This window comes from Peromyscus eremicus, chromosome 1 (assembly GCF_949786415.1).
Source record: "Peromyscus eremicus chromosome 1, PerEre_H2_v1, whole genome shotgun sequence".
Taxonomy (NCBI): Eukaryota; Metazoa; Chordata; class Mammalia; order Rodentia; family Cricetidae; genus Peromyscus; species Peromyscus eremicus.
Window position 1 is genome coordinate 18,103,387 of NC_081416.1, and position 24,779 is coordinate 18,128,165.

At 42.1% G+C, this 24,779-nt stretch overlaps 2 protein-coding genes and 2 non-coding genes across 6 annotated transcripts in view; 3 read left to right on the forward strand and 1 right to left on the reverse strand.

The window, feature by feature from the left end:
• The window catches only part of Cwf19l1 (CWF19 like cell cycle control factor 1), a 28,559-nt gene extending 13,500 nt beyond the window's left edge, over positions 1–15,059 (forward strand). Inside the window, exons 10-14 of the mRNA XM_059257641.1 lie at positions 1,228–1,307; positions 8,884–9,093; positions 9,832–9,951; positions 10,630–10,727; positions 12,945–15,059. Coding sequence (XP_059113624.1) covers positions 1,228–1,307; positions 8,884–9,093; positions 9,832–9,951; positions 10,630–10,727; positions 12,945–13,089 — 653 coding nt within the window. The 3' untranslated portion in view covers positions 13,090–15,059. The remainder of the gene's footprint in view (positions 1–1,227; positions 1,308–8,883; positions 9,094–9,831; positions 9,952–10,629; positions 10,728–12,944) is intronic.
• On the forward strand, positions 9,503–9,647 carry LOC131903224 (small nucleolar RNA SNORA12). Its single transcript, XR_009377468.1, has one exon. It is a non-coding gene; the product is annotated as a small nucleolar RNA SNORA12 (small nucleolar RNA).
• A 1,462-nt stretch (positions 15,060–16,521) lies between the features above and the next one.
• The window catches only part of Chuk (component of inhibitor of nuclear factor kappa B kinase complex), a 39,074-nt gene continuing 30,816 nt past the window's right edge, over positions 16,522–24,779 (forward strand). For 2 of the 3 annotated variants that reach the window (XR_009378207.1, XM_059257636.1), the window contains exons 1-4: positions 16,522–16,700; positions 20,399–20,493; positions 22,348–22,462; positions 24,138–24,207. Coding sequence is in view for 2 of the 3 variants with exons in the window: in XM_059257636.1 (XP_059113619.1) it covers positions 16,596–16,700; positions 20,399–20,493; positions 22,348–22,462; positions 24,138–24,207 (385 nt within the window). In the remaining variant the exon portion in view is untranslated. The remainder of the gene's footprint in view (positions 16,701–20,398; positions 20,494–22,347; positions 22,463–24,137; positions 24,208–24,779) is intronic. The other variant, XM_059257625.1, reaches the window with a different exon arrangement.
• On the reverse strand, positions 24,540–24,646 carry LOC131902821 (U6 spliceosomal RNA). Its single transcript, XR_009377107.1, has one exon. It is a non-coding gene; the product is annotated as a U6 spliceosomal RNA (small nuclear RNA).

Below are 24,779 nucleotides of genomic sequence, written 5' to 3' on the forward strand. Positions count from 1 at the left end.
AACTTTGCAGGGGTTAGGGGGGGTGGGGGGGTTGGAACATGGCATTGCTAAGAGCATCTTCTGGCAAAGAAAAGTTTATGGAGCTACTAGGAGCAAAGTGAAAATAGAATAGTATGAAAATGGCCTGACTTTGAGGCTGTTTGAGACTCTTCCTATAAGAATATAGAGGGCTGGAGAGATGATTCAGTGGTTAAGAACACCGACTGCTCTTCCAGAGAACCCAGGTCCAATTCCCAGCACCCACATGGCAGCTCACAACTGTCTATAATTCCAGTTCCAGGGGATCTGACACCTTCACACCAATGCACATAAAATAAAGTTAAATAAATTATTTTTTTTTAATTTAATTTAATTTTATTTTACAATATAATTTAGTTCTACATATCAGCCATGGATTCCCTTGTTCTCCCCCCTCCCGCCCTAAATAAATTATTTTTAAAAAAAGAATATAGAAGAAGCTCCTTTTGTCTCTGTAAAACATGGTAAGAGTGTCTAAAACTGAGGAGAGTTTGTAAAGTAATAGAACTGTCAGTAAACCGAGAGGAAGGACTTTCAGACTAGCTTTCATGAGGTCCTCTTTCTTCCCTCTGTTATTTTAAAGAGGTGAATCTGACCTTAGGAAGGTCAGCTTGTGGTTATGTGGCTAGATGATGTCATGGCTGGGACTAGAATTGGGGTGCCTGACAATCCCCCACCCAGGTCAGTGTTCTTTTACTGTAGCCTATTGCCAATTTCCTGCTGCTTTTTTTTCCCAATATTTAGATCAGATAGTGTGATCTATTTGTGGATCACGTACCTGTAGATTATCAATTCAGAAGGCTTCAAATAGTGGGTTAGTTTCATTGAAAATGGTGCCAGACACAGGGCAGACACAGTGAGAAGCACAAGTCCAGCCCACCGGGGCAGTGCTTTGCAGTCTTTGCGGTATGTATAGATCAGACAATGACGGATAACAATGAGTTCTCTATTTAAAGTTATTAATATTGTCGGCATGTGTGAGTGCGCATGCACGGCTGCTGTGACGTGCATGTGGAAGTGCAAGGACAGCTCTGGAGTGAGTTCTTTCCTTCCACTGTGGGTGTGGGTATGGACCTCAAGTTGTCAGGCTCATGTGGCGAGCACTTTTACCTGCTAAGTCATCTCGCCAGCCACCAGGATAAATTCTGTAGGTTGATTATGCCTGTTGTGATTGGAGCATAATAACACTTGGCTTTCTTTCATATGAAGCTCAGCCTCCAGGACCTTGTTGGTTTTGCCTTGCCAGCCCTGAAGTGGAAAAGCATTTGGTGGTCAACATTGGCACACATGTGAGTTACTTCCACAGACAGGTAGCAGAGAAGAAAATGCCTATTGCTTGGTTTTTACTAATTGCACATGGTATATGATCTGCTTATCAAATTTACTCTCTTTTCTTTTCCTCCCCCTCCCTCCCTCCCTCCCTCCCTCCCTCCCTCCCTCCCTCCCTCCCTCCCTTTTTTCCTTCCTTTCTCTCTTCCTCTCCCCTCCCCACCTTCTTTTCCCTAGGGTCTCTCTACATAGCCCAGGCTGTTCTGGAACTCACTGGGTAGACTAGGCTGGCCTCAAACTCCCAGAGTTCCTTCTGCCTCTGTCTCCCAACATTACCCAGCAAATTTACCCATTTTAAGTGTATAATTCATTGATATTTTAGTAAGCTTATTAAATTATGCAACCATCACATAATAGAGGTTTAGATGCCAGGTATGATGGTGCACACCTTTAATTCCAGCACTCAGGAGGCAGAGGTAGGTAGATCTCAAGTTCAAGGCCAGTCTGCTCTGGTTCATAGCAAGTTCCAGTACAGCCAGGGCCACACAGAGAGACTCTTGTCTCAAAGAAAGAAAATAAAAAATAAAATAGAGGTTTAGAACATTCCCATCAGTGCAATAAAATTTCTTAGACACATTTACAGTAATCTCAGTTTCCATCCTCAGCCTTGGCTACCGCTTGTATATTTTGTGTCTTTTTAAGGTTTGTGGGGTTTAGACATTACATTTAACTAAAATCATATAATGCATGTTTTTTGTGTATGGCTTCTTTGACTAGCATATTCTTAAGGTTCATTCATATTGTGTTTGATATATAAATGTTTTATTCCTTTTTATTGCCAATTAGTGTTTTATAGATATACTGTTTTTGTCTATTTACTTATCACTTGATAGACATTTAGTTTGTTACCATTTTATTACTCTGAGGAATAATGTAATTTTTGCACATGTTTGTGAATGGAAAACATGAAATCATGTTTTAATTTGGCAAATCTGTGTTTAAACCTAAAAGTTGTTAGTTTTTTGTTTTGTTTTGTTTTGTTTTCCCCGAGACAAGGTTTCTCTATGTAGCCCTGGCTGTCCTAGAGCTTACTCTGTAGACCAGGCTGGCCTCAAACTCAGAGATTCACCTGCCTCTGTCTCCCAAGTACTGGGATTAAAGGCATGAGCCACTATTGCCTATACTATATTTTGTTTTTAAGTATGTGTATGTGTGTGTTTGTTGGTATATGTACATGTAAGTGCAGGTGCCTGAGGATTCAGGCCTTGGATCCCCTGGAGGTGGAACTACAGGAAATTGTGAGCCACCTGATATGAGTCTGGAAACTGAACTTTGGTCCTCTGCAAGAGCAGTATGTGCTCTTAACTGCTAAGCTCTCTCCAGCTCTGTTTTGACTTTTTAAGAAATTGTTAGACTGATTTCCAAAATGATATTATTTTATGCTCCCACCAATAACGTTATGAGAGTTCTGGTTCTTCCACATCTCATTTGATATTGCCTAAAGTCTTTCCCCTCCTTTCTTGATAGTGTCAGAGATGGAAACAGGGTCTTGTGCGTGGTCTTGTGCGTGTTGGGCAAGAACTCTGCTACTGAGATACATCATTCGCCCATGTCCTGCCTTTTTGATTATAGACGTTACAGTTTTATGGAATCAGTTTCACAAGCACTCATTCATTCCTGTCTCCCTCTATAGGATGAATCTTCTGTATATTTCTTAGATTAATCTATGTTTCTTAGAGTATTGAGTTGATTTCTTAATTTCTCACTGTTTTCCTTGCTTTAAATAGTAAGTACAGAAGGGAGTCACGTGTTGCTTATCTACACATATAAGATTTAAAACGTTGATATTGTTAACCCAGTGTTGTGAGCCACCTGATATGAGTCTGGAAACTGAACTTTGGTCCTCTGCAAGAGCAGTATGTGCTCTTAACTGCTAAGCTCTCTCCAGCTCTGTTTTGACTTTTTAAGAAATTGTTAGACTGATTTCCAAATGATATTATTTTATGCTCCCACCAATAACGTTATGAGAGTTCTGGTTCTTCCAGTAATCCCAACACTCAGGAGACTAAGGAAGGAGGATTGTCACAAGTTTAAGGTCAGCCTGGACTACATAATGTGTTCTAGGCTAGGCTGTCCTTCATAGTGAGGGTTTGTCTAAAAAATACAACAAAGCCACTAGGAACTGAAGTTCATTAAGCATAAAAAAAGACTAAAATGATAAATTCAGTTTGGCACTCAAGGATTTTATTAGTCAAGGTTCTCTAGAGTAACAGAACTTATAGAATGAATCTCTCTGTATACCTATACCTATATCTATCTATATCTATATATACACACATAGGTATGTATGTATATGTCTGTATATATGTGTATATGTATGTATGTGTGTATATGTGTGTGTGTGTGTGTGTGTGTGTGCGCGTATATATGGTATTTATTAGAATGACTTACAGACTGTGGTCCAGCTAATCCAACAATGGCTAACTATGAATAGAAAGTCCAAGAATCCAGTAGTTGCTCAGTCCATGAGGCTGGATGTCGCAGCTCGTCTTCAGTGTACACTGGAATCCTGAAGAAGTAGGCTCTAATGCCAGTGAAGGAATGGACTTGCTAGCAAAGGGAGAGCAAGCAGGCAAAGAACAAAAGCTTCCTGCTTCCAGGTCCTTATGTGGGCTTCCAGCAGAAGGTGTGGCCCAGCTTTGAGGTGGGTTTTCCCAGCTCCAAAGATCTGGATTAAAGATCTAGATTAGAGGCTGGAGAAATGGCCCAGACTCTTCCAGAGGTCCTGAGTTCGATTCCCAGCAACCACATGGTGGCTCACAACCATCTATAATGAGATCTGGTGCCCTCTTCTGGCGTGTAGGCATACATATAGGCAGAGCACTGTATTCATAATAAGTAGATTTAAAAAAAAAAAAAAAGATCTAGATTAAAGTTGTGTCTTCCCGGCTCAAAGATCCCAATTAGAAATAGATCCTCCCACTTCAAATTAAGCAGAAATCCCTCACTGGTGTGCCCTTCATTTTGGGGTTTTAAGTAATTCCAGATGTAGTCAAGTTCCCAATCAAGCCATCACAACTATGTAGCTTTGTAACTATATACCATGCCTGATGTATCTAGGATAATGATTTTAGTCACATGATTAGAGCGCATTGACTCAGTCTATGGAGCTGATGATCCTGAGTATGGTGACTAGGCTAGACAAATCCCCACCGAAAATCTTGTGTCTTAGGGAAGTCATTCAGTTTCACATTTCTCAGATCCTTTTCCTCAGAGGCTCAATTAGACATTAAATATTCAGGGTCTGTAAAGATGATTGTCTTTTTCTTTGACTTACCGTGAAGCCCGCTTAACCAGCAGAGTTAGAATTGCATTCCAGCCCCCATGACTAGAGTTGGATGTTTCCTAAGGCTTGCTTAGTGTGTACAGCTTCTGCAGACAGGTGGTGCTCATCTGTTTCTCGTTGATTTCTTCCAGTTTGGGTTTCTAAAGGTGACATTCCTCAGTGCATCCTGACAGCCTGAAAGCGCCTTTCTTTGTGGCCTCCTGGAGAACAGCTGGAGCCTGACTTTGAATTTTCACTTCTTTTCACACTGAGGAGGCCTAGAATTTCCCATTTATGTTTTGCATCTTAACGGTTGGCACTGTCTAGGGAGGTATTCTGGAATCAAGGTCTGTGATGCACACAGTTGGCCCTTGGGGCCTGAGGATGAATGCTGGGAGCAAGCTTGAGGGGTTTTTACTTTTTAGATGTGCCCTTCTTGATCGGCTTTGGGCTTTCCCCCTCGTTAGATTACTTTATGCCATTCTTCTCTCACGCAGCCTGTAGGGAGGCAGGCTTTGAACTGCCCTTTGTTTGGGAAGCCTTAAAAGTTCAAGAGCCTGGGTAGAGGAGGAGGGTTAGGCTGGGTGACTTGGCCTTATGCTCTTCCAGACCTTGGAGAGAAATGTCCTTTCTTTTCTTCCACATTCTCGGACCCAGGAAATGGGCCTGGGAATGATGATGGAAACCTGTTCCTCTGTCTGAAGTCAGCAAAAGACATCTTCAGTCGTGCTTTTGAGTGAGCCCGAGCCCCAAGTAGAAGGCCACATGAGCATTTTATCTTAGATTAGTACCTGCCTAGTGGTCACCTCCATTACCCTGCACTGTCTTCTTTTTTCTGGGCTTCTGAGTCTCTAGCAGAGGGCTTACAGTCTCTTCCTGCAGCCGTTCTTCTTGTCTTTTATTACATTTTCCTCTTGGCTTTCTCTACCTTTTCTGTGACTTCCTTCCTTCAGGGATGTATGTAAAGTATGCTGATGGTGTGGCCACAGACTGGTAAAGGGGAGAGTGCTGAGTCCAGAACAGCTATTGCAAGTCCCTGTATCCTACAGGAGAAACATTCATTTATACATCTATACAGATAACTACATGTATCCACTGTACTTTTATACAATGTTAGAGATCACTCAAGTATAGGACAGTTAGAGAGCTCGAAAGCATGGGCACAGATTGGGAAAGTGGGAAATGGTTCACAAGAACTGGAGGTACTATGGCAGCTATTTAGTCTAGACTTTAAATAGCTAAAGAATGTACTTCACAATGTAAAAGCCGATGTTCATGACATTGACCTGTGACATAAAGAAAAGGCTAGAAGATGAGGGCTTCTAGAGTAACCCTTTCTAACAAAAGCAATCAAAAGTGGGGATTAATAAAACTTTTAATGCCTCTGAGGATTTGGGGAGGGTGTTGTTTTGATTCTTGGTAATGAGGTCCCTCCTCCATTACCTAGGCTGGCCTCAAATTGAGATGCTACTGTTTTAGCCTCCTGTGTAGGTAGAACTACAAGTGTGTCTCACCATGCCCTGCTCCTTGAGGTTTTGGTGAACTTAAGTCATGTGGGAAATCAGCTGTGGATGTGTTTAGTTCTCTGTTGGATAAATCAAGGATGAGCGTGCTTTGGTTTATATCTAGTATATTTTTAAGTACTTACGTATTTGCATGTGTTGATATTCCTCGGCCCTTTCCTGCTCAGAGCATCTTCCTTTCAAACAATGGCTTTAGAACAGTACAGCGTTTTTGATGATTTGGGTTTTTGTTTTATTCTTATTGGTTTTTGCCTGGACTGAGGCTAAATTGTACTAATCTTCTACCTTTTTTGTTTGTTTTTTTTGTTTTTTGAGACAGGGTTTCTCTGTGTAACCCTGACTGTTCTGAAACTCACTCTGTAGACCAGGCTGGCCTCAAACCCAGAGATCCACCTGCCTCTGCCTCCCAAGTCCTGGGATTAGAGGCATGAGCCACCTCACCTGATTTACATTTTAGTTTTTATCTTTATTTATTTACTTTAAACACTACAGTTTGTTTTCTATTTATCATCACACCTAGACAGAGTTTGGTAATACTATTTATTTATTCGTTCGTTCATTCATTCATTCATTCATTTTACATCCAACCACAGTTTCCCCTCCCTCCTCTCCTCCCATTCCTCCCCATCAACACTTTAATTTTTTTTAATCTTCTTGATTTATCTGTTCTTCGTGTCTTTCACATCATGCATCTCTATCCCATTCATTTCCCCGTCCCTTCCTATCTGCCCTCAGCCCTTGTAACCTTCCCCCAAAATAAAGTAAAATTTAAAAGGAAAAATCAGTCTTGATATGGAAGCTGTAGTGGGACACAGTAAGTCACACCCTTTTATCCATATATCTTCACTTGCAAGTGTTCATTGCAGAGTCATTGGTCTGGTTTGAAGCCTCTGGTTTCTGCTACATTATCTATGCTTAGCTCTCACTGGAACTCCTCTTGGTTATCCTGCTGTTGCCCTGTGTCATGGAGATCCTGCAGCTTTGGATCTGCTGGACCGGCCCCTTCACATGCTCCAGCAGATCATGCATGAGGTGGATGTTGGGGTGGGCCAACTCATAACCCTGGTTCTGGGCCTGGGTAGTTGCAGAGTTGGTCAGCCCGCTATCCCCCTTGTCCTCACCACCAGCATGAGTTCTCCTGCATTGCCCTGGAGTTCTACCCTTGCAGTGATGAACAGGGGGCGGAGCCAGTTCTGCTTTCACACCCTCAGGGTCGGTTCTTCCACACCTACACCTTCAGGGCCAGCTCTACTGTTTTGCCCAAGCCTGGTGCAGGGGCCACTCTCCAGAGTGCTACAGCTGATGAGGGCCAGGGATTGCTCTCCCACCTGTTTCAGGCATTGATGGGTAGTGGGGGCAGTGGGGGTAGGGGAGGGCATCTCTCCCCTTCCCATGTGGCCACATGGCAAATGAGTAATGGGGACAGCTCTCCCATGCTCAGAACTTAGGGGCTGGCTCACCCATACTTCCACCGACAGGATTGGCTCTGTTGTGCTGCCCAGAGGAGGTACAGGGCCTGCTCTCCTGGGTGTTGCAGCTGGTGGGGGACAGGGGCAGCTCTCTACTCTTAGGGCCTCAGGCATTGATGGGCAGGGAGAGTTTTATTTTTCTAGAGATTTATTTTGTGTGCTGAAATGTATGTGTGTGTTGCTATTAAAGACTGGCAATCCTTGGAAAATAGAGTGCTCTGCCTCTTTGGTATGTCTGACTTGAGGGTTCTCCTCACACACCATTCTGGTGTGTGTGCTCTTCTTTCACCGTGTGGAACTTAGCAGCTGTGGGAACACACATGCTCAACGTTGTGAGCCTGAGAGAGTATTGGGGATAGAGATAAGGGGTTGCATGTTCCTGCGGGGGAGGAAGTAGTCATTTTCAAATAAGAAGTAGTATCTTTCTGTGGTTGAAGAGATAGTAACTGAAGATGAAAGTAACTGAAAATTGTTTTAAAGTTTAGATCCTGGTTCTGGTCTCTTTGAACTCTAGTGTTTAAAGCTAAAACCCTTCGATTGATTTGATGTTTTCATGGAAATTTGTTAGAATTGATCCCATTCTTCAGAAGACATTTAAGAATGTTGTTCTAACCCTTAAAAATAATGTATGTATGAATGTGGATATGTTGCTGCATCATGTGTATGTCTCTTGCCTGCAGAGGCCAAATAGCACATTGAAACTGGCATTACAGATGGCTGTGAGCCACAGTGGGATGGCAGGAGTTGAACCTGGGTCCTCTGGAAGAGCAGCCAGTACTTTTAACCACTGCGCCATCTCTTCAGCTCCTGGTCTAACCTTTAAAATCAATATATGAATATATACTGGTTTTTTCGAGACAGGGTTTCTCTGTGTAGCTTTGCACCTTTCCTGGAACTCACACTGTAGCCCAGGCTGGCCTCGAACTCACAAAGATCTGCCTGCCTCTGCCTCCCAAGTGCTGGGATTAAAGGCGTGCGCCACCACCGCCCAGCTAAAAATCAATCTTTTAAAATATAATTTTTGTTAAGCATATCTTGGATTGGGTGTAGTGATACAGGGCTATAGTCTCAGTACTTGGGATGCTTGATGATGATTGTGAGTTTGAGGCTGCCCTGTACAACACAGCAAGATCCCGTCATCCTGTCTGGTGGGTGAGTGGGGGGCACATCTTGAGCATTTTCTCCTGTACATCAGGCTCACTGTGTATGTACAGGTGTTTCTCCCTGGAAGAACATGTTTATGTAGCCTTGCTGTCTTGCTTCTGTGGTTCTTCTTTAGTGCTACCTCGCCCTGGCTAAAGGAGGCTTGTCTGATGACCATGTCCTCATCCTGCCTATTGGACACTACCAGTCAGTTGTGGAGCTCTCGGCAGAGGTGGTGGAAGAGGTGGAGAAGTATAAGGCTACTCTGAAACGCTTCTTTAAGAGTCGAGGGAAGCGCTGTGTTCTATTTGAAAGAAATTATAGGAGCCATCACCTCCAGCTTCAGGTAGGTGTTTTCTGCCCAAGAACTTGGAAATCACCATGGGGACCTTGAGATTGATACATATTTAAATAATTATTACCTCAGTATTGAATTTTAATTTAATACTTAGAGCATTTAATCTTATTTTCATGATAATATTCAAATAGTGGTCATTTAGAGGGCTAGGAGTGTCTGCTGATAATCCCAGAGATATCATCAGGAAGTTCATGCTGGGGGTAAGTGACTAGCAGGATGGTGTATGCCCTGTTTAGAAAAAGAGGGTAATTAAGAAAGGTTCCAAGGCAGATAAAGACATGCTGGGTAAGACATGGATATTTTGTGTGGAAGTCCAGCATGAATGAAGGCTTAGCAGTAGGAAATAAGTGTCCAGCTAGCATGGGGCTGGTACATTGGGAGTTGAGTGATTTGTTTCTTTGGTGGTAGTGTCTTTCTGGCACATTTGTTAAGTGTTCAAATGGGCCTGACTCTGCCACATACATTATGCAGGAGCCAGCAAAGTCTTAGAGACAAAGAGTCTCTCTTGAGAGTTTCCTGATGACAGATTGGCTCCCATAAGTGACTAGTTCTCATAAGTTTAAGTCCTACAGCCAGGCCGATGGAGGCTTTGTGGCCTGAGGAGAGTCTATGCTGAGGGGTGTTTCTCCACCCCAGTGATGGATTTCTTACTCCTCTGAGACTTTAAAGATAACTTCTTTGGAATCAGTTCAAAGAGTTTCTTCTATTCCTCCCACACCAACCCAGGTCATTCCTGTGCCCCTCAGCTGCTGTGTTACAGATGACATTAAAGAAGCCTTCATTACCCAGGCCCAGGAGCAACAGATAGAGCTGTTGGAGATTCCAGAGCACTCAGACATCAAGCAGGTGAAGCAGGAAGAGCTGGTGATGCTCAGGGAGTAGTTAAGATCTGGGTTTTGACAAGTAGAATCAGAGGTACTGCCAAGCTATTCCAAAAATACTGAATAGTGGGCTGTTTGGTACTCGAATACAGGATGTTGATAAGACTAGAGATGAAGACGTCATTATAAGAGTCTTAGTGCTTTCCTAGGAATAAGGGATTAGACATTTCATGGAGCTGGGAAGATGGCTCGGTGAGGACTTGAGTTTCATCTCTAGCAGCCTTGTAAAGGTCAAGTGCTGAGGAGGTAGAGACAAGATGATCTCTGGCCAAATTGAAAGGTTGCAGGCTCAGTGAAGGACCCATCTCAAAGTATAAGGTGGAGAGAATTGAAAAAGTCACCCAGTGTCACCTGGCCTCCAGGCACGTGGATACACCCACACATGTAATCACACACATGAGAATAGGTACACACATATATAAACACACATGAATTAAACAAATTAGACACCTTCTAAAATGGGAATTTAGACGGATGGGTACCAACCACTGTGAATATATTGGCTTTTTAAACTCTAGCTCCTATACTGTCTCACTTTTTTTTTTTCTAGACCAATTTCTTTGCTAAATTAAGAGTTTGCAGGAGATGAGTGAGCTTTTTAAATTTGATCTTATTTGTCCTCATACAACTCTGTTTACTTCAGATTGCACAGCCAGGAGCAGCGTATTTTTATGTTGAACTCGACACAGGAGAAAAGCTTTTCCACAGAATTAAAAAGAATTTTCCTTTGCAATTTGGAAGGTTTGTTTGTTTTTACTTTTTTAGTGTATTTCATTAGACCTATAATGAACACAGTGATGGGCTGCATGGACAGTCGAAGAAAAACCAACGAGGGAATGGTCCATCCCAAGAAGCTTGCGGTTTTAGAGCAGATCAGTGTTAACAGTGTGTGATGTAGAATTTGAACAGTACCATGACTGAATCCTGAGGAACATTGTACTTTAGAAACTCAGAGAAAGAAGGGTTTATTTCTGCTAAATGTAAGGCGCCATGGAAGGCCTGAAAGTGAGCTTAAGAGATAGACCCAAGAGGGAAAAGACAGGATGAGAGCACTCCTGTTGGAACGAAGTGCTACCATTGAGCATGTGCTGGGTCAGACACTGGCAAGAACTTCACATGCATTATCTCATTTAACCTTCCAGTTCTGTTGTTTATGTCCTGTAATCCCAGTTGCCAGCGTGAAGAATAATGCTCTGGAGCAGTGCCCAGCAGAACTTCATACAAAATGAAAATGCTCCATAAAGCTGCACTAATACAATAATCACAAGTTACATGTAGCTGTTGGATACTTGAAAATGGGACTGAGTAGCCAGTGAGATGAAGATGGCTTGCTGCCAAGCCTGGTGACTTAGTTTGATCTTTGGGACCTCCATGGTGGGAGGTAACTGACTCCTACCCATGTGTTCTCTGACCACATGGGTGCCATAGTATGCATGAACCCATACACATAAATAAACATAGTAAAAAAAATTGAAAATGGAACTGAAGAACTGCATTTTTAATTTTATTTAATTAATTAGAGCTTAAATTTAAATAGCCACATCTGGCTAGTGGCTACTCTTGGATATTGTACCTTAAGATGAGTTAAGTAGCATGCCATGGTCACACAGTTGAAGGTTCAAACCTTAGTCTGGTGAACACCAAGATGAGAATAACCTTGTTCTTCTGCATTGTTCTGAAAGCCTGTATGGAGGGAAGTAGAAGATGCACACAGTGGGCGATCTGATGCTGAGCTCTGGTTTGCAGCTCTTCTCCAGCCACTCCCAGTGGTCTGACCCGGGCTTTGAGTAAGCCTTTAGCCATTCCTAGATGGATCTGGAAAGCCTCGCCCCATTGGACAAGTCCAGCAAATAAGAGTCTTTTTTATTTCCAAATAGATAGTGGATAAATGAGAACAAGTATGTTAAATGCTCCAAATATCTGGTTTAATCTTGTTGCCTTAGCAACAGATGTAGATAGGCACAGTAGGGACATAAGCATATGATGCCAATACACACAGCCATGTATAGTACACAAAATGGTTTGTGATAATGGTAGTTGTTTATGTTTTCAACACTGTAATATACAGTTGATACCTTTTATACTTAATAGGGAAAATGGTTATATCTTCATTTTACATATGAAGAAACATGTTCCAGGTTTCCAGGCAAATCAAAATTTGAGCTTAGATCCTTTGACTTTCAGAGGACTACTGTGATTCATTTTCACTTTTTTATTTATTGTACCTTCAAAGTTGAGATGAGCCATATAGAATTGTTTCTAATAAATTAAAAGTAGTAATATAAACCATTAGAAATTAGAAGCTGCATGTATATGTATCTGTATAAATTGTTTCTTCACATTGAACTTCTCTTGGTGCACTCATACAAATGAGAGTCGCCTAGAAGGACAGGTAGAGGAATTTTAAGTCAGAATGGTCTGACGTGACTGAACCATGTCCTCAGCAAACTCACTGTCCAGTCAGACTGTCAAGCTACAGTTTAAGAAAAGATACAACAGCTGCTGGGAATGTGCTTTGGTTGTATGGCTTCTGTACTGCACCAAATCCTGTAAGGAAGGTGCTCTTGTAAGTGAGCCTTAAATCAAGGATAAGAGAGGCAGTCGTATTCAAGTCACACATCAAGTCACAGAGCTTGGAATGAAATTCAGTTTCTGATTTTTCTGACACCAGGGCCTGTCGTCTAGTTTGTATGTGGTATTCTTTCCCTAAGTACTTATATCGTGGTTCCAAGTTGTTCCTGGGAAGGAGAAATAAATGGGGTGGGAGAGGTCACTTAATATGGCAATGATTTCAGTAGATAGGACGGCAGAGATGTCAGTCAGGGCCAGAGACCAGCATGAGTAGTAAGAAATCTGCATACTCTTTAGATGCGACCAAGGAGAGCTGGCTGGAGAGGAACAAAGGAATGGTGTGTTTCAGTTGCTACTCGAATTTTCTCTTCTTTGTGCTCTTTGCAGGGAGGTGCTGGCCAGTGAAGCCATCCTCAATATTCCTGACAAGGCTGACTGGAGGCAGTGCCAAGTCAGTAAGGAAGAGGAGGAGACCCTGGCTCGCCGCTTCCGGAAAGACTTTGAACCTTTTGACTTCACCCTGGATGACTAGGCAAAGGGAAGGCACTGTGTGGATGTCACAGGAAATTGTTATAGCCTGTTTTTACAATGAAACTGCAGTCTCCCATGGGGGCTGCCTCCCTGCCTCTTTTCCAGATATTCCCATGGAACCTGCTTGCAGCAAGAGGCCTAGGAAAAATCGTTCTGAGATGCAACTGTATGTTAAAAGAATGTCTGCTACATATTTCTAAGAACAGCTGTGTTTGTTCATATCTTCACAACTCTTTGAACCTTTGAGGTTGGGTGTAGTCGCTCATGCTTGTAATCTCAGAAACTGAGGAGTTGTGGCAGGAAGATTGCTGTGAATTCAAGGCCAGTCTGGTCTACATAGTGAGTTCCAGGCCAGTCTGGGCTATGATGTGAGACCCATGCAGACGAATTTGCTAAATGGTCTTATTAAATAAAAACCTGGAGCCAGATATAGGGGTGAAAATCTGAGAGATCAGAGGAATAGGAAAAACCACAAGCTAACCTCACCTCACCAACACCTAAGTCTCCAAAAGAGACCTACTTCCTGTATACCCACGCCTATATGCCTTTCTGTTCTGCTCTCATTTGCTCTCTGTCCAGTTACATCACTTCCTCTTCCTGCTCAGCTGTCATTTCCTGTCTGTCTGTACAGACCTCCATGGTTAACTAGAGTTGGAATTTAAGGTATGTGCCACCACGCCTGGCTCTGTTCCCCAGTGTGGCCGTGAACTCACAGAGATCCAGACAGATCCCAGGCAATAGGATTAAAGGCGTGTGCTACCATTGCCTGACTTCTATGTTTAATATAGTGGCTGGCTTCTTCCTCTGATCCTCAGATAAACTTTACTGGATTGCACAAATAAAATATTACCATAGACCCATCTCAACCCCTACCTCCAAAAGCAAAAATAACCTTCCCCAAATCTTGTAAATGATAAAAAGGAAAGCTTTTCTAAGGGTAGCAAATGTCTTATGTTGTTTATCACCACTGAAATGAAATTATGTGTGTGTGTGTATAATAGAGACCAGAGTTTATGCCTAGCAGTTATCCCAGAATAACACAGGCAGCTCAGTCTGGGGAAGGGAAATGCATGGCCTTGGCTATTGTTTTCTCACAGCATCCATCATCTTGTTCACATAAAAGTCCATTCCATCTTTCAGATATTTAACTCTGATATGCTAGAAAGTTTTCTAAGTTCCAAGAGTATAGCCAGTGAGTGCCCCAACATGGCACCTATTGTACAGAGTTTATAGTCTAATTGGGGAAGGAAGTGGCAGATTTAAGAAAATGAGTTTTTCTTTGAATGTTTTGTTTTTGATGTTTAAGATACCTGAGTTATCCAGTAAATATGTCCAGATTGCCATTAGGTACTTCTAAAACTCATGCAGATCAGGATTGGTGTTGGAGCTATGCATGCATTTTAGATGTTTAAGACAGCTGACTTATCTAACAGATGTATCCAGAGCGCTCTTAGATAATTCTCAAACTCATGCAGATCTAGGTTGGTGACAGGGCTCTAGAGTTCATCAGGGTATAGACCATAGTGAAATTACAAAATAAGATAGGGCAAGTACAGTTAGTCCCAATAAAGGTGACTAAGATTTAAGGAAACAGTGATCCAGTGACCAGTAAGTCCATGGAGCAGGTGCAGTGTGACCACTGGAGAATGCTGCGTATCAGAAGCCAGAAGAGAATAATTGTTCTTATTTATGGGCCATTTAAGGCCCAGATACATTTTCACTTAATTCTCAAAAATCTCTTGACCTCCATTTCGTATATAAAAACAAAAAACAGTCTTGGAAACCTGATGATTATGGAGCCTGGGATAAACCATTCTACAGTTATAAATAATAAAAGGCCAAGCCTTTAATCCTAGCATTCAGCAGGCAGATCTCTGTGAGTTTGAGGTCTGATCTACATAGTGAGTTCCAAGTCAGTCAGGGATATAGAGACCCTGTCTCAAAAAACAAAAATAAAATAACAAACCTTGAGTTGTGTTTTAAGAATAGAATATTTAAAAAGTGAACTAACTGTAGGAACCAACTTGGATTGTCCAGTCAACATTATCCTGGCTGTAGTTTTTAATATCTCTCACACTTCTGAGTATGAATTATGAAATTACATCCCACCTGTGGAAACTGGACACTCCTAGTACTCATAGCTGTCATACACAGCAAATGAGGTTTCATACTGACACATGGCAGTCTGCTCTGCTCTAAGGGATGTGTTCTCAGGGGCTCGTTTGCTATTACCATCAAATCTGCTATTCCAATTCCATGGAATCCATGAAAATAAGAGAACCAGCTAATCGAATACCACCCATTATCAGTGACCCACAACACTGACTTGCATACAGACATCGGGAATTTGATTCTATGCAGAGGCTTACACTTTTGAGTTATTAGCATCCCTAGCTTCAGCCTGGTAAAGTGCTATAAGCCTGAATCAGATGGAGGAATAGCAAGTTCTAGACCAGCCTGGACTATATCAAACCCTGTCTTAAAACACCTAGGTTCCATGAAGCAGATAATCCACTCAAATGTCAGCAATGCACTACTCAGAAGTATGCCTTATTGGACCGAGACCACCCCAAGCTTGTCTTTGCAGCCCGTAGCGCACCTCAGTAACAATTCCAACCCAGAACCACTGCTTCAGCAAATCTGAAACAGCAAGGCTGAGAAGCATCAAGATCCGCGAGGTCCAAAGGGAAACTCACAAGTCCAGGAGAAGAGTTTTCACTCTGGAATAACACATCCTTGGGTGGTTGGGATTATAGAAGAGATTCTGAACAGATGTGCAGGAGACCATAGTGCACTTCGAAGGCCAATGAATCAACCGGCCGGTTAGCGCAGTTTTCTTCCATGTTTATGGTGGCCTTTACCAGTAGGTGATAGGGTTGGAGGGGCAGAGGGCAGGGCTCTGAAAAAGATGAAATGTGGACGAAGTAGGGACAAATAGGAAGTTTAGGGTTTGGAGAGATCTATTTTAAAATAAAAACACGTATGAGACCCTCAAAACTCATTTAAATACGTATACAAAACATAAAATAAAAATCCCACACACGAAGGTCCTCTGAGCCTGGATGATGCCCAGGGTACTTAAAAGAGCACAGTGCAGCCCGCTGGTGCCCAGCCCATTCGCCAGCACCAATCCCAGAAGGGATGTGTGCTCAGTCTCATTTGCTATTACCATCAAGCCTGACATTCCAGTTCCATGGAATACACGAAAATAGAACCAACGAATCGAATACCACTCATTACCAGTGACCCACAACATCGGCTTGCATACAGACACGGAGAATTTGATTCTACGCTGAGTCTTACACTTTGGGGTTATTAGCATCGCCGGCTTCAGCCTGGCGTGGTGCCAGAACCCTGAATCAGGAGAAGGTCGGGGCGGGACTTTTCCTGCGGAAGTTATCGGAAGTGACGCGGAGGTCTCGCGAGGAGAAGGACGCGCGAGCCTCGGCGGCCCGGAACCGGCCTTGGACCGGCGGCGAAACCTGAGGCGGCTGGCCCTCCCGCCCCATGGAGCGGCCCCCGGGGCTGCGGCCGGGCGCGGGCGGCCCCTGGGAGATGCGGGAGCGGCTTGGCACCGGCGGCTTCGGGAACGTCTGTCTGTACCAGCACCGGGTGAGGCGGGGGGCGGGAGCAGTGGCGCTGGATCAGTCCGGGCGTCCCTGGAACCCCGGCTGTCAGTCAAGGTGGGAGAGGTGGTCGGGAAGACCTTGGGCAGTGCTAGGGGCCGGTGAGATCCTGTGCGTGTGAGCCTGGTGGCCGAGTGCAGGGGTGGCTGAGGTCCCTGGACAGGGAGTGAGGTGAAGCGGTTGCAGCTGTGTATGCGAGGAGTATGTATGAGTGTGTGAGTGTGAGTGTGTGTGTGTGTGTGTGTGTGTGTGAGTGTGTGTGTGTGTGTGTGTGTGGTGACGAGATGTAGGTATGAATGTCCAGTGTCTCTGTGTGCGTGTGTGTACGCGCACGCTTGAATAAACAAGGAAGGTCCTTCCTGGTGTCCAGAGTTGAACCTTTGGAAACACTGACCGACTTTGGAATTGGAGCATCCCAGGCAAGGAACAGTGTGCGGGTAAGGTGGTGAAAACGATCTTGCTTCAAAGGGAAGGGAATAGACTATGGGGTTTGTTCTGTAAAAGACAGCTAACATCAGGCTCGGGAAATTTGCTTTGATTTAATTAAAAACATTTAACCATTGCGACAGCAGTTACTCGTACTTTTACAAGATTTTTAAAACTAACAGTCACCTTGCTTATTTTAATGTTGTTGATGGTCGGAGTGGAACACAGGGCCTTGACATGCTAGGCAAATGGTCTACCACTGGGTTACATCCTCAGCCCCAGGTAATCATGTTTCAGTCATGAGTCTCTTGATAATACAATAAAAACTATGGATCTTTTCCCCAGAAAATTAATACCCACACAAAGCAGTGCATTACCATTGAGGGTTTTTGCTTTCCTGAAGAATGTTGTAACATACAGATTTTTGAACACTAATCATTGAAGTATAGGATTTGTTGTCTGTAAAATATATGGAAGAATGTATATACATCCTGGGTCTGTTTGAGAGTTAAGTGAGATAGTAATAGAGATCTTTAGTAAGTGCTAGAGTAAGTACTGTAATTGCCCTGAAATAGCTCTCCACTGTCCTGTGGTTATGTTGTTGTAGTTATCACTCACTAATTGGACTTAAAAAAAGGAACTGTAAGAGAAAATGGTGTTCTGGAAAACCGTATGTGAGGAATAAGTTTAATTAGAAAGACAGTAAGCCGAGTACAGGCGTTTTAGTAACATCTTCCGGGTGTATTTACTGCTTTCAGTAAGCTCATTTGTAGAAGTGATGCTCCAGTATTTCATGCGTACCTCTCAGGACAGGAGAAAAGCCGTGAAATGATTTAGCTGGTTTCTGTATTGGGCACTGATGGTGCCCATATCAACAAAAGCAGTATTTTCCACCCTGAAGGAAATGTCCATTTTCAGGAATGGATGGACGTAGAACAAAGCACAGATGGTCTTGGTGGCTTACAAATGTAATCCCAAGCCGGGCGGTGGTGGCGCACGCCTTTAATCCCAGCACTCGGGAGGCAGAGCCAGGTGGATCTCTGTGAGTTCGAGGCCAGCCTGGGCTACCAAGTGAGTTCCAGGAAAGGCGCAAAGCTACACAGAGAAACCCTGTCTCGAAAAACCAAAAACAAAAAAAACAAAAAAAACAAAAACAAAAAACAAAACAAAACAAAACAAAAAAACAAATGTAATCCCAGCACCTAGGGTCCGGGGCAAGAGGGTTTTGAACTGAGGCCAGCGTGAATGGGCTTCATATTGTGGTCAAGGCCAGCCTGAGTTATGTAGGAAAAGACTGTCTCAGAAATAAACGTAAGCTCAGTGTAAGACCCTAGACCCTGAAAGTACTGGCAATGTGATTAGCTGGAAAACTTTCCCTAGAGGATAGGGTAGAACTTCAAGGGTGTTTGAGAAACTTAGTTCCATGGAATACATTAAAGAAAGAATGTAGAAGCCAGGCATGGTAGGAACACTTGGGAGACTGAGGTAGTAGGATTGCCTTCAGTTTAAAGCCACCATGGGCCACAGAGAGACCCTTTCTTTAAAAAAAGTGTATATGGGATGGAGATGTAACTCAGTGGTAAAGTATATGCCCAAGGCCCTGGGTTCTATCCTCAGTACTGTATATTCAGCCTGCCATACACTAAACATAATCGGATCAGGTAGGACTTGGGATCACAGGGAATGCATCTACTAAACATATATATACAGACAGAGAGCATGTATGTAAGTTATATGTAAATACTGTGCTATTTGATGTAATGGACTTGGGCATCTACAGATTTCTGCATCCTCTGGAAGTCCTAGATGCTGTTACCTGCATACCGAGGAGCAACTTCACAATGTTCAGATACATTGGGTAAACACTGCATATACTAGTCCTTTGCTTGGAGAATCATAATGCAAATTAGGAATCCAATTTAAACGCTCCAAAAAGTAAAGAAATTAACTTAGTGTTTATAAACTTTCTTCCTGCCCCAGTCTTCCAAAAAGCAGGGTCTATAGATTCATATTACCACACCCAACTTAGTTTCATTTTTAAAAAACGGGTCTTTTTGTTGTTGTTAGGCAACTACAAACTTCCCCAGAGAATATTCTCTGTGAGAAGATTGAGTTTCACGGAGTAGGTGGAATATAAAGGCATTGAAGGATCTCTCGTGGTTGGGACCTATATAGAATAGATGACTTCCTGTCTTATTCCTGTTAGAAATTGGGGCTGATTGTCTTAGCTGTGCTGGAGTCTCCATGGTGGCAAACTTTTATATAGGTTGTAACTGCTCTCAGATACCTATCTTATAACGAAAGCTGAAGTGAGTGAGCTCTGTGGTAAAGCTAGCTCTTAGTCTCCGTCAGCCCCCAACCCCTGCACTGGAAACTGCCTTGCCTTCAGACTTCTTTCTCCTCCTGCTTCCTAATTCCTACTCTCCTAGCCAAGCTAAGCCTTGCTCCCCACTTCCCCTTTCAGCCCCTGGAAACTGCTCTCACCACTCATACAGCTTTTACCACACCTTTGGCTGGTGTCAGAAATGTCACGTCTGTGAAGCTCTTTTGAGCTCTTAACGCAGTATAGCCTGTTTGGTTCTACTGTATTAGAATATGATACAGGCTGGCTGTTTTCTGAAATGTGCATGGGATAGTGTTATTTTCGGGCAGAATTGGTGAAATGACTAGTCACAGGCAAGAGGTCTTAGGTTTGTTTATAGGTATTCGAACAGAAGTACAGTTCTTGGATGTTTTTCCATGTCGTTTGAAATGCAGAGGTTAGGACCTAGTTTTGGAGGTTTTGCATTAAACTGGAGATATGAAAACTATTTCTTGCTTTTTTAAGGTTAGGGGGCCCTGAATTACTTTCTTCTTTCTGTTTATACTAGAGTTTGGGGTCTTTGTTTCTTGTCTTGACTAAGCTTGGAGAAGGAGATCTTGGAGAAATGGAATCGTATATTTCTAGTAGTATGTTTGGTCTAGCAGTAGTTCTAAATTATTGAAAGTATATACTCTTCTGAAGAGACCTGTTGGAGGGTCTGCCGCAGTCAGTTTTTGCTTATACACTATGGTGTATTTGATAGCTTCAAATCATTGATTTAATAGTATAATGGTTCATGTAACTAATGGTGGCTAAGGAGAGCTGTGGATCATATGTTTAATTAGTAAAGTTAAAAGGAGTGTTATTTTCCTGGGTTGATATTTCTTTGATTGTAAGTAAATCTGTACAAGAACCTAATTTATTCATATTTTCTATCAATTTTTCTATTTTGACAGGAACTTGATATCAAAATCGCAATTAAGTCTTGTCGCCTAGAGTTAAGTACCAAAAACAGAGAACGATGGTGCCATGAAATCCAGATCATGAAAAAGTAAGTGTGTGCCATGACTTCGATTTCTTCAGTTCTACAGCCACTCCATTTTCAATAGTAGGGAAAGAGACCAGGGGTTGACTTTTCTCAAGATCTTTTTCATAATGTGATTTTGTTATTGAATGTATGTGTTCTACTGTAGATAGTTTTATCACGTTATGGCTAAGAAAGTTATAGTTTAAATCAGCCAAATAACGTTCTCAACCTGGCTCCTTAAGTTTTTCTTCTGAATATTGAGCAACTTTATGACTAGTATATAAATCTTCATTTCTTTTTCTACTTAACTTTTATTAATAATAATAGTGAGTCTATTATTTTATAGACAGTTATTCCAAAATTTCATAGCTTAAACTGTGACTATTTAGTATCTAGTTTATGGCTGAGTTAACTGGGGTTTGAGCTCAAGGCCTCTCCTGAGACAGCTCAAAATGTTGACTTTAGAGCTACAGTTATCTGAAGGCTTGGCAAAGGCTTGAGTATTAACTTCCAGACTCACTCACGTGGCTATTGGCCAGAGGCAATAGTTCCTCAGTAAAGGAGTCTCTCCACAGGGAAGTGCCCATGCTTTAATGGCATGACAACCTTATTCTCCCCAGAACGATGGTCTGAATGGGGAGAATAAGAAAAAAACTGATATATCACTTAGGAAGTTGCCTTGGAAGTCATATTCATTTTTCTCACTGCATTCTGTTAGCAGTGGGTCACTAAGAATAGTGTGTATGCTTGAGGAGAACAGAATGGAACTTTTGAGGGGACAGTGGATCTGAACTCTAACGGTGTGCTTCCATAAGTAGTCTACTTTACAGACCATCCTGTGGTGGTCATCACAGCTGGGTATTTGAATATTGCCCTGGTTTGTAGATGAGAAAGATGAAACACACATACAGCTGGTGCTGGATTTGAAACAAGCATTTTCTGACTTTAGTCTGTGCTCAACTCATTTTATTTTGGCTTTCACACTTGGCTCTGTGGCGGAATTACCAGGCAAACTTACTATAAATTATCAAACCCTCATGCACTTGTCTCTTTAGTTCCTGGGACATGAGACGCTACTGTTTTGGGCTCCATTACATTGTGAGGATGATCACAAAGATGATAATAAATTGTTACATTAAACAAAAAGAACTATGGGGCTGGAGAAAGGGGTGAGCAGTTAAGAGCACTTACTGCTCTTGTAGAAGATCCACGCTCAGTTTCCAGTCTCCACACAGTGGCTTATAGCCATCTGTAACTCTGTTTCCAGCGGGTCCAGTGCCCTCTTCTGACCTTAAAAAAAAATTTTAAGAATGGTTGAAGTCAGTAAATAATGTGAGTCATATTTATTGAAAAAACTGTATTTGTATTTACATTTAAAACTGGAAGGGAATGTCCAGATTTTTAGGGTGACGATTGTGATTGTGGAAGAGGCAGTGTGATGTAGGCTTTGGTGCCCAGACTGTCAGATTTAAATCATCATTGATAACAGACTTGCCATGTCTTCTTATGTTGACTAACCAATTTGTGCTTCTTTTATCTCACGGATGATACTGTTAACAAATATACTTGTATTAAGATTATTGTTACAAGTAAATCAGTTGATACATGTAAAGAACATACTGTTTGGTACACAGAAATATAGTAACAGTGATGGTACTTTGAGGTATATTTTCCTTGTAAAACTTGTTTATTTTAATCAGACAATTCAGAAATTAATAGCATCTTAGCCTTTTAGCTAAGATTAAATGCAGTAAATCAGAATTTAGAATTTTGTAAATAAAACCAGTCTTATCTCACTAGTTAATCCCCAGTTATTTCAAATCCAGTCCCTCTTCATGGGAAAACTTTTTTTTTATTGTAATGTTTTCTCCTTATTAGGTTGAACCATGCAAATGTCGTAAAGGCCTGCGATGTTCCAGAGGAATTGAATTTTTTAATTAATGACGTGCCTCTTCTGGCAATGGAGTACTGTTCTGGAGGAGATCTCCGGAAGGTAGTGTGGATGTTTGGAGATACTGAAGTAGTACATCACAAGCATTAGCAGTGTCTGAATCCTGTGGCCCGACCATTGAGTCTAAGGATAGACAACTCTGTCCTTGCCACCTGGTCTGTGAATACACTTTAGCTGGGGCACAGCACTGTGCATGTTTATGGCTGCTTGTGTACAGCTCTAGAATTGAGTAGTGTGACAGAGGTTATATGGCTTCCATAGCTTGAAGTACTTAATGTTTGGCTCTTTCCAGTAAATACTTGCTAACCCAGCCTTAGTGCCTTCTATTGTTGTAATAAAGACATGACCAAAAGCACCCTGGGAAAATAAAAGCTTATACATGTCCTGATCACAGTCCATCATTGAGGGAAACCAAGGCAGGAACTAAAGTGGAAACCATGAAGGAACAGTGCTTATTGGCTTACTCTCCATAGCTTGTTCAGTCTGCTTTTTTTTTGAGACAGGGTTTCTCTGTGTAGCTTTGCACCTTTCCTGGATCTCGCTCTGTAGACCAGGCTGGCCTCAAACTCACAAAGATCTGCCTGCCTCTGCCTCCCAAGTGCTGGGATTAAAGGTGTGCGCCACCACCGCCCGGCCATTCTGCTTTCTTATACAACCCAGGATCAACACCTGCCCAGGTGGCACTTCCCACAGTGGCCTGGGCCCTGCCACATCAATTGTTAATCAAGGAAATGTCCCATAGACTTGCCTACTGGCCACTCTGAAGGAGGCATTGTCTCTTTTGAGGTTTCCTCTTTCCAAATGACCTAGCTTGTGCCGTTTGACAAACAAACAAACAAACTAATCACTACATACACCCCAGGTTTATTGTTGTTTGTTTTCAAGACAAAGTCTCACTGTGTACCCCTGGCTGGCCTGATACTTGCTTTGTAGACTAGGCTAGCCTTGAGATCTGCCTGCCTCTGCCTGTGACTGCTGGGATTAAAGGCATGTGCCACTGTGCCTGGCTTGGAACATGCTTTTTTATTGCTGTTTCCAAGGTGGGACTATGTTGACCTTTTTAAATAAAAATACATTTGTGAGGCTTATTAAAAAGTTGTCTTTTGCCAGGTGGTGTTAGTGAGTGCCTTTAATCCCAGCACTTGGGAGGCAGATCTCTGAGTTCAAGGCCAGCCTGGTCTGCAGAGGGAGATCCAGGACAGCCAAGGCAACACAAAGAAACTCTGTCTCAAAAAAAAAAAGAGAAAAAGGAAGGAAAGAAAGGGGGACAAGCAAAGGAAAGAAAACAACAGAAGAGCTGTCTTACAATTATTCTTTCTATTTAATTTTAAATGTATCTATCTTTGTCAGCATTTTTCAATTTCAAGTGCAATTGCCCTTTTATTTACTTTTTATGAGCCTCTCATGAAATCACTCAACCTCAGTATGGATTTGGTGACTATTTTTTTCTTACACCTCTTGTCATTGTTACTATTTTTGAAACAGACTTTCAGTGTAGCTCATGTTGGCCTTGAACTCATGGTCTTCCTGCCCCATCCCAAGTGCTGGCCTTATAGACATGTACCACATGCCCCAATCCTTATAATTCCTTTATTGTGACTTATTTTTTCATTTGAATATTCTTTGACAGTAAGCGATTAATATGTGTTGCTATTGCTACTCAGCAATAGTATAAAATTGTAGACTTACTTGTTTATTTATTTTTGTTTTTCTTTAGCTACTCAACAAACCAGAAAATTGTTGTGGACTTAAAGAAAGCCAGATACTTTCTTTACTGAGTGACATAGGTATGTAACTAATATTAAAATGTCATTGTTATTTATTCAATATCCCTTTGGTCCACAAAAACTTCTGTGTACTGCTTAGAAGTTAAGGAGAACTGTCTGTATAGTCTACAAAGCATGTAGATTTTTTTTTTTGTCAATTGAAGCATAATTTATTAAAAATATAAAATACATACATTTGTTTGCCTCTTAGCTAGAAGTTTTTTAAGCTTTAAAAAGGAAAATTTAAAATGTTATTATGTATAAAATCTAATTTTCAAATTAACAAGTATGTGTGGGAAATGTATCAATTTTTAGGCAAGATAAATAAAAGTAACAAGCAACTCATAATTATCAAAAATATGGAACGCTTCACGAATTTGCGTGTCATCCTTGCACAGGGGCCATGCTAATCTTCTCTGTATCGTTCCAATTTTAGTATATGTGCTGCCGAAGCGAGCACACATGTAGATTTTTAACATTTATAAAAAATTATAAAACAAAAAGCTGGTCAGTGGTGGTGCACATCTTTACTCGCAGTAACTCAAGAGGCAGAGGCAGGTCTACAGAGTAAGTTCCAGGACAGCCAGAGCTAC